This window comes from Anomaloglossus baeobatrachus, chromosome 4, assembly GCF_048569485.1.
Source record: "Anomaloglossus baeobatrachus isolate aAnoBae1 chromosome 4, aAnoBae1.hap1, whole genome shotgun sequence".
NCBI lineage: Eukaryota > Metazoa > Chordata > Amphibia > Anura > Aromobatidae > Anomaloglossus > Anomaloglossus baeobatrachus.
Genome location: NC_134356.1, coordinates 520178202 through 520188181, shown reverse-complemented (window position 1 = coordinate 520188181; position 9980 = coordinate 520178202). Strand labels below are relative to the sequence as shown.

The 9980-nt window shown below is 38.1% G+C and overlaps 1 protein-coding gene across 1 annotated transcript in view; it reads left to right on the top strand.

Annotated features, from left to right (window-relative positions):
• Nucleotides 1-4726: 4726 nt before the first annotated feature.
• STRC (stereocilin) overlaps nt 4727-9980 on the top strand; it is a 140597-nt gene continuing 135343 nt past the window's right edge. Inside the window, exons 1-3 of the mRNA XM_075345883.1 lie at nt 4727-4787; nt 6822-7886; nt 7989-8013. Coding sequence (XP_075201998.1) covers nt 4727-4787; nt 6822-7886; nt 7989-8013 — 1151 coding nt within the window. The remainder of the gene's footprint in view (nt 4788-6821; nt 7887-7988; nt 8014-9980) is intronic.

Sequence of the window (9980 nt, the reverse complement as noted above, 5' to 3'; positions counted from 1 at the left end):
GCTGCGGCTTGCAGTGTCGGGGCTCTCGTGGGGTTGTGAAGTCACGCCAGCTCCGTGTCCAATCAGCGCTGACTTCCTTCTCTATGCCTTTGGACCAAATAAGCAATCAACAGGAAATAAGTGCAGAGACAGCGCTCACTTCCTGTTGATTAACTCGCTTGGTCTGAAGGCGGGAGAAGGAAGCCAGAGCTGATTGGACGCAGGGCTCGCTTGACGTCACAACTCCACAAGAGCCCTGGCACAGGAAGTGAGTATAGGCTTTATTATTTTACCTGGGGGAAACGTGGAATCAGAATGGGTTGTCCTAGTAGTGGATAACCCCTATTAGTGGGAGACCACCTAAAGTTACAGAGTGGGATGACTCAGCGCTGGGTGCTTAGTAAAGGAAAGGTGCCAAATCTCCCAAGTCCTAACCTCCCCTTACATTAACATCAGTACAAAAACTAAAGCTTGGAGCTTCATGGCATGGGTTTACATGGCTCAGCACCTACATGCAAGTCTTACATTACCAAGCACAATCGGATGGAGTGCTGTAAAGCATGGTGAATTTTTACTCTGGAGCAGTGGAAATGTGTGTACTTCTCTGTCTGGCAGTCTGATAGACAAATCAAGGTTATTTAATGGCAGGAGAACCTGCCTGACTGCATTGTGCCACCTGTAAAGTTTGGTGGAGGAGAGATAATGCTCTGGTGTTGGTTTCCTGGGGTTGGCCTAGGCACCTTATATCCAGTATAGGGAATTCCTAATACTTTAGCATACAAATACAGTTTTGGACAATTATATGCTTACAACGTTTTGTGAACAGTTTGGGGAAGAGTTTTTTTCTGTTCCGGCATGATGAGCCCTAGTGCACAAAACAAGGTCCATAAAGGAACATTTTGACATATAGTAAAGGCCTGTACTTTACTGGTACTGCGCTATAATATACCAGGACACTGAAAATTTTAACCTCCCTTTACTTAAAATCCATATCACTAGACTCGCTTATCAAAATTGTTAGTCTTCAAAATTTCCATGTGTTTATTTTAAGCATCTGAAATTCTTCTAGTGAAAAGTGGTGAACAGTTCTGCTTGGAATGCCTTATTCTTGTATAAATAATGCAAAAAAGTCATGGCGAGGGGACAAAAGAAGACGTGTGACTCTCAGGACAGGTGAATGCATGACTGACAAGGTCTAAAGCCTGCCCCTCCCTGTCCTGGCATACTCCTGGACTGCTCCTCTATGACATGGTCAGTTTGGCTGGAGCTGACGCCATCAAGTGGTCCTGAACATAGGTAATCTGATCAGAAGGAGCCGAGCGAGAGACGGAGAGAGAAGTCTGACATTGAGTTTCTTCTATAAGAAAATATTCTGAATTTATTTTTATTAGTAGAAATAAGGACACAATTGGGTCTATTTATGAGGAATTCTACAAAAGGTGAGTTACTACAGCAGTGAGTAGATCTTATTTCCATGCAAAATAAAACTTATATTCCATAAATGTTTTTAATTTGTCAAATTCTCAACAATTGATAGTAAATGTTTGTTGAAAGCTTGTGTCTAAAAACTGCAAAATATTTGAGATGATAACTTGTGCAAATGTTGGACTATGTAGAGTAACTAGCTGTAGATTATGAAGCTATCAGACCATATCTGACGTGTTTATATACTTGTCTGATCTATATCTTTCTATCGCTCTCATAAATTATGTACTTGACCTTTTACATAGGATTAGAATATGTAAATGTGAGACTCTAACATGAAAGAATATACAAAAAGTTACAAAATCTAATTGTGAAATGGGCAAACCTTGTACTTTAGGAGAAAAACGAGTAAAGCTGCTTCACAAAATATGTATTTTATTTTTGTTATTATCTTAATTTATATTGTATCAAAAATGGATAAGAAAAAATACATATAAAAATATATATAGGGTCAATAGTAGAGAGGATGAGGCCAAGAGGAAGGATGTTAAAAGGGCACAGACATAACCTGCAAGGACACTTAAAGGAGTAATATCAAAAAACCACATGAATGTCACATAGAGATTATATCAAAAAGGGTAAACGACAATGCTGACTGCACCATTCCTGCATGCTGTCATGCACAAATATCACACTTGTATATGATTAAAGCAATACAGCAAAATCTCATAAAAGAAAGATCATACAGGAATACATAAGCCAAGACTCGAAATCTACCCACACCATATACAGACACTGTTTGTAAATAACTCTTTACCAGTGTGTAGAAAAGGTGGGGGAATGTCAGAAGGGTCTGTTTTGGCCAGTTATGTATCAACCATAACATTTATCGCCTAAGGCGAAAACCGCATATGTGTACATTTATCTCATAAGGCGTATAACCACACCATAAGCAGACACTATTTGTAAATAACCCATTACACGTGTATAAAACAGAGGGTATCAGAGGAGTCTGTTTTGGCCAGTTATGTATCAACTGCAACATTTATCACATAAAGTGAAAACCACATACGGTATGTGTGCACTTAACTCATAAGGCATATGACACTTGTGTATACACCTTCTTGGTCCATTTTACAATTGCTGACTGCACATTGTGGTATGTATGAGGTTCCTGCCAATTCTGTGTTCCCTCTGCCATAATATCATGGGTAAATTTTGATTAACGCTGACCCAGAGTACTGATATACGATTGGTAATGAGGGACATTGTATGGGCAGGACCCCACTTGCAACCACTCTGTATACACAAGTGTCATATGCCTTATGAGTTAAGTGCACACATACCGTATGTGGTTTTCACTTTATGTGATAAATGTTGCAGTTGATACATAACTGGCCAAAACAGACTCCTCTGATACCCTCTGTTTTATACACGTGTAATGGGTTATTTACAAATAGTGTTTGCTTATGGTGTGGTTATACGCCTTATGAGATAAATGTACACATATGCGGTTTTCGCCTTAGGCGATAAATGTTATGGTTGATACATAACTGGGATATGCGTTTGTTACCTGTGGGGATCCTAGGTCATAGGTCTGAAGACCGGGTATCCTGCTTTTTGGTAAATCAAAACCATCCAGCATCAGGTGTTTACAGTAACCAGGAAATGGGTATACGGCAGATGGGGTAAGACCGTTCCTTTTTCCTCTCGTTATTGCTACTGCTGCTATTAATGCGACTTACATGCAGCATCGTTTATTGACACAATACTCACATCCTCAAACCATAGGGTGTTTTATGTGTTAGCCAGTCGGTCCTTTTGGATCAGGATGAATGGTTCTGGCTATTTTTCTCTATTGTTTGTCTTTTTAAACCAGGTCCTTTTCTGACCTTTTTACTTATTTTGATAATATTAAAAGTTAATTTTTAGGCGTAATTAATTTATTCACTTTGCTAATACAACAGTTGATACATAACTGGCCAAAACAGACCCTTCTGACATTCCCCCACCTTTTTTACACACTGGTAAAGAGTTATTTACAAACAGTGTCTGTATATGGTGTGGGTAGATTTCGAGTCTTGGCTTATGTATTCCTGTATGATCTTTCTTTTATGAGATTTTGCTGTATTGCTTTAATCATATACAAGTGTGATATTTGTGCATGACAGCATGCAGGAATGGTGCAGTCAGCATTGTCGTTTACCCTTTTTGATATAACCTCTATGTGACATTCATGTGGTTTTTTGATAATACTCCTTTAAGTGTCCTTGCAGGTTATGTCTGTGCCCTTTTAACATCCTTCCTCTTGGCCTCATCCTCTCTACTATTGACCCTATATATATTTTTATATGTATTTTTTCTTATCCATTTTTGATACAATATAAATTAAGATAATAACAAAAATAAAATACATATTTTGTGAAGCAGCTTTACTCGTTTTTCTCCTGTTTTTTATTCTAGTTGTGAGTAGCTCTGGCACACAATGCAGCGTCCCAAATGAGGGACGGCTGCTGTGTGTCTCTAATATATTGTTGGACTTCATGTATCTAAACCTTGTACTTTGTAGGGAAATTACCTGCTTTGTGAACATATTTTTGATCATTCAAATAACATTGTAAATCTTTTTGTTTTAAAATTCTATTTTTAAAGGAGTCCTCTTTTACAACAAACATGAGGATAGTGATAGTATTGTGTTTTAATTTACTGTTTGTTATCTGATTGAAATTTTTTAAAAATATTTTTGTTCCAGAAACAGTGCTACTCTTATTCATTGGCCATGTCTGGTATTGCAACTCAGTATGGTAAACTATCAGAGCACTTCTCGCTTCATGTACCCTGTCTATGGATGACACAAACGGGCAACCACAGCTCATAGTATCTGTCCTCTGGGTCCATCCGGGTACTGTGGATCCTGGTTAGTTTAGCTATTTATGTAGTCTTGGTGAACTCCTTTTGTCACTTGTTACTAATACGAATTTGTAATAATTATTTGAATGTACAGGTTTTACTTTACAATATATATTGTAACAAGGGCACACTTTCCCTGTCTTCCGTTTCACATGCCTTGTTAGTGGAAAGTGTAACCTGAGGACTGAGTGTAAATAATGGTTGTAACTCCAGAAACTGCATAGGTTAGAAAAGAGACTTGTCTTTGATGCTCAGGTGACAGATCCTTCATGTCATGTTACAGATCCTCTTTCCAAATGTGCATATTACACTGAAGATGCCGCCAGGTTTAGAATAAGGGATCGTTCAGAGATATGAAATTCTTCGTCACATAAGGAAGCCTTGTCTTTCCTCCTAAATTGGATATTTGGATATGGCTAAACAACTACTCTTCCTGTGGATTGTGATGATGTCATTGCCACTTAGAAGCCAAGGTAATGATAATTGTCTGACTAATGATTATTTAATGTTACAATGTTATTTCTGGTTTAGATAGAGAAAATATATGTTGATTATCAAACTATTTTTCAGTTCACAAATTCTATACAGTATATATATGTGATCAGACAGTCAAGAAGACTCTATATATATATATATATATATATATATATATATATATATATATATATACATATATATATATAGAGAGAGAGAGAGAGTCTTCTTGACTGTCTGATCACAATGTTCCCTAATTAAAATATTAACTTTAGTTCTATTTAAATCAGTTAAAAATGTACACATATATTCACACCCATAATGAAAAGTTTGTTAAATTAAACATCAAAATTAGGAGATATTACCCATCTCTATTTACTGGTTCTTCCGCTTTGATGGGCCTTGAGAAGAAAGCAAAATGAAAATACTTAGACCCTGATTCATCATTTGTGTGGTTTTTAAGTCACTGATGATGAGCGAACCAGATGTTCGGTATTCGGTGTTTGTACCAAGAACAGACTTTGCACAAACACAGAGTTCAGATTCGGAGTTGAGGTGCTCTACGTAATGAACCACTTGCGTGAGCATTGCTGTGCCCAGTTACACACAGTGATCAGTCCAGTGCGAGCCGCTTGGAGTGTTTGAATGGCTTGCACTGGGGGTAACAACAGTAGTGTCCACCCCCCAAAAAATTGAAAAACTCCGCCCCAGGTAGTTTTCTGTTTTTTGCTGGCTGCATGTGGGTGGAGACCCGAACTGCCCAATTAGTGACTTCCATTGGGGTTCAGGTTAAGTCTGGCTCTTAAACTGATCTTAATTTAAAGTTCAACTGAACCTGATGAACTGAAGTTCCACGAGTCTGCTCACCTCTAGTCATTGATATTTATCAAAAAAGTGCACATGGTCATTGATTTTGGCTCAAAGGCAAAATAGAGGGCTTACAATATTTCTTGCCAATAGCCATTTTTTCAAAAAGTTTCATCTTTCCCGAAATGTAAAAAACAATGCAACTTTTGGAAATATGCATTTTCTGCCAAATGTAGCACTTTGCATTTAGCTCAAAAGTTCTACTTTGGTCTCATGTAACTAGACCACCTTCATCCACATGCTAGCTGTTTCCTATACATGGATTTTTGCAAACTGCAAACAAGACTTTTTATGGGTTGGTTTCATAAATGTGTTTCTTCTTGCCACTGTTCTGGAAAGCTAATACTGCACATCAACCTGAAAACACCAACCCAACCGTCAAACATGGGGGTGGCAGCATCATGCTGTGGGGATGCTTTTCTTCAGCAGGAACAAAGAATCTGGCCACAGTTGATGGGAAGTTGGACTGAGGTAAATACAGGCAGGAGGAAAAACTGTTAGAGGCTACAAAAGACTTTAGACTGGGGTTTAGGTTTACTTTCCAGCAGGACAACGACCCTAAACATACTGTCAGAGCTACAATGCATGGTTTAGATCAAAGCATATTCATGTGTGTGAATGACCCAGTCACAGTCCAGACCTAATTCTCATTGAGAATTTGTAGTAAGACTTGAAAACTGATGCTTACAGATGCTTCCATCCAATCTCACTGAGTTAGAAGTATTTTACAAAAAAAGAATTGGCAAAAATGTCAGGCTTTAGATATGGAAAGGTGGTAAAGACATTTCCCAAAAAACCTGCAGCAATAATTGCAGATAAAGAAAGTCCTACAAAGTATTGACTCAAGGGGGCTGAATACAAATGCACCTCACAATTTTCAGATTTATATGGTTACAATATTTAGAAAAAAAATGTATAATTTCCTTTAAACTTCACAAATAGTTGCTACTTTGTGTTAGTGTATCACATAAAATTTGATTAAAATACATTTAGGTTTGTGGGTGTAATATGAAAAAATTTGAAAAAGTTTATGGGGTATGAATACTTTTTCTAGGCACTGTAAGTATATTGTTGCATGGTGAGTATGTGTTTGTGTTATTGATATACGGTATGTTTTTAATGCGGATGACCATCCATAAGTATGTTTGTCTTCTTGACTAATACAGAGAGCCAAGTATTAGAACGAAGCAATTTTGAAAAGATTCTTTCCATCTGGAAGTTGAAATTGAGGCATCCTCCTTCCATTGAGTCTAATTTGAAGACAAAACTAAATGCTGTGGATATACAAGCTTTACTAGATAAAATGGCTCTTAGATTTGAATCCCTGTGGACTACACAAGACCAAACTCCATCATTCTTCATTTCTCCAAAACAAAAAGTGAAACAAAACCGTCTGTCTGAATTCTTGCGCAATATTTCAACATATCTGCAGAATCAAGAACCTCATGAGCAAGAGGCTGAACGATGGGGCAACCTAGTCAATCAGTTTCTTCAGGGTCCAGCAGAAAGGTCTTCAGTGCTGCCACTTATTAAACTACAGGATTTTCTCGTTTCTCTGAGAGGAAGTCAAAATTGGAGCATTCTGCTAAGCTTTATACAGAGCATTTTTAGATCAATTAGCAGCAGCCAGAATGCTGTTCAGCTTTTTGGACAGAATTGGGAAATACTCAGCGGGTTGCTGGATACACTATTTCAAGCTTTCCTAGGTGGTACCCTAAGTCAGACCAGTACAACAATTCAAGGAGTTTTATGTTCCCTTATAGGTCACCGTAACTGTGGTTTCCTTCCTGATCAGGTTGCAAGGGTCCTGCTTCCTTTTGAGGCCAATAATTGGAAACCAGTAGTGAATGTACAGTCTGGGACTTCTGCTACTTCACATGGGAATTTTAGGCCCTTTAGCATGCTGGTCGAAACCTTAAAAGACAAAAATTCCAACTCCAGTAGACCAAGTCCTGGATCAGCACAAGAGGAAGTACAAAATGTCTTGGAAATATTATATCGTTCCAGGGAAAAGGAAAAAGGAACTAAAGTTTCTGACTTAGATATGGCTCCAGAGGATGTTGTTTGGGAAGTGTTAGAAGACCTACGCTACAGTCTCATGAAGAGGATGGAAAGATCTGTATATGACAACTTGAATAGGAAAGTTTCCCGCATGGCAGGAACATTGATGCATAGGGTGTCTTCAGTAATTGGAATACCTCATGCTGATCACAACGGAAGATGCTCAGTAGGTGAGTCATTAACAGAAGAATGTAAATTAGACCATAATCATTTTTTCTTTTGCTGTTTGTCAAAATCAGAAGGTTACAGCCAACATTTTCTTAATTTCACAGGTAATCTACAACAGTTACTCCTGTGGTAAGTTGAAAAGGCAACACTTCCAAAATGCAACTGAGATTTTAGGCAATGTTTTTCAAGGTGTTCTTCAAGGCCTACATTATCAATTTACAATAGTGCATTGCTATCAGCTGACCTTTCTCTCTGGATCTGTTAAAGTAGTTGTGCCATGACACACACTTTACTGTTAAAAGTGTCTAAACAGGTATAAATGTTCACAGAAAATGTTTAACCCCTTCATGACCACTAACATACTATTACATCATTGGTCATGTCCCATCGGTAATCCCTGAACGTCTGCTGATCTGATTAACAGACATGTACGGCTAACAGGCGCAGGTGGATCAGGGATCCACCTGCACTTGTTAACCCCTTCGATTGTGTTGTGCTGTCAAAATGTTCTCTGCCACCATCGGCGGTCCCGTGATGTGATCACAGGGCGCCAATGTATTACCATGACAGTGCGGGGTCAGATGATGACCCCAGACGCTGTGATAACTCATTTCCTGTGAGAGCCAGCAAAGCGTCAACACTCACAGGAACACAGTATTACTGTTGATCAGAGCAATTCTGGAGCATCGCTCTGATCAGGACAAGCGATCGGACACTGCAGTCATAAAGTCCTCTAGTTATTTAAGTAAAAAATAAGTTTTAAGAAATATGACAAAATATAAAAACCCTAAAAGTTCAAATCAACCACCTTTTTTTCCCCATTGAAAATAAAATAATTAACATTTTTTAAAAATACACATATTGGGTATCACCACATTCAGAAATGCCCGATCTATCAAAATATAAAATCAATTAATCTGATCGGTACGTGGCATAGCGAGAAAAAAATTCCAAACACCAAAATTACGTTTTTTTGGTTGTCGCAACATTGCATTAAAATGCATTAACAGATGATCAAAACGTTGCATATATCCAAAATTAGTATCATTAAAAATGTCAGCTCAAGTTGCAAAAAAATAAGCTGTCACTGAGCCCCAGATCACGGGAAGTGAGAGCGCTACGGGTCTCGGAAAATGGCTATTTTTTTTTTACAAACTTCTGAATTTTTTTTCACCCCTTAGCAAAAAGTAAAACTATACATGTTTTCTATCTATGAACTTCAACTGACCTGAGACATCACACTGATTTGGCAGTTTTACTATAAAAAAAACTAAAATATTGTGAAATTTCACTTTTTTTGCAATTTCACTGCAATTGGATTTTTTCCTCATTTTCCAGTACACTATATGGTAAAATGAATGATGTCATTCAAAAGTACAACTCAAGTAGATGTAGAAACTTGGCACTCAAGATAAATGTGAATAGTGGTCTTTTATTGAGAAAAACTTGTAGGACCAGCACAAGCACAGACGTGCATTGGCACATAGACAGTGGTGGACACAGCATCATACCCGACTATGCCAGTTGCCAAGTTGCTATACCTTCTGAGGACCCCCTTCACGCATAATGATGAAGGTCTTTGACCGATACGTCTATGCTTGTGCTGGTCCTACAAGTTCTTCTTAGTAAAAGACCGCTATTTACATTTATCTTGAGTGCCAAGTTTCTACATCTACTTGAGATGGTTTTTTAGCCCTACTTGAGCACCACCCCAGAAGTGCCGTGTGTATCAACTCACTCATTCAAAAGTACAACTCGTCCCATAAAAAAAAGCCTTCATATGGCAATATTGACAGAAAAATAAAAATATTTTGTATCTTAGAAGAAGAGAGGGAGGAAACGAAAAGGAAAAATGGAAAATCGCCCAGGCATGAAAGGGTTAAAATTTAAATCTTGAATAATAAACACTTTTGATTTATATGTTCTCTGTTTAACTTGTTCCCACTTCATGTCATAGTGAACAGGAAAGATTGTGGGAGGGATAACAAAAAGGCCATGTGACCGCAGCTTTGTCTCCATCATTGGCTCTGCCCCACATCACTAGTTTTATAGTCACCTTCCCCACTGCGGTGGTCAGACCGTCCCTTATCACACTC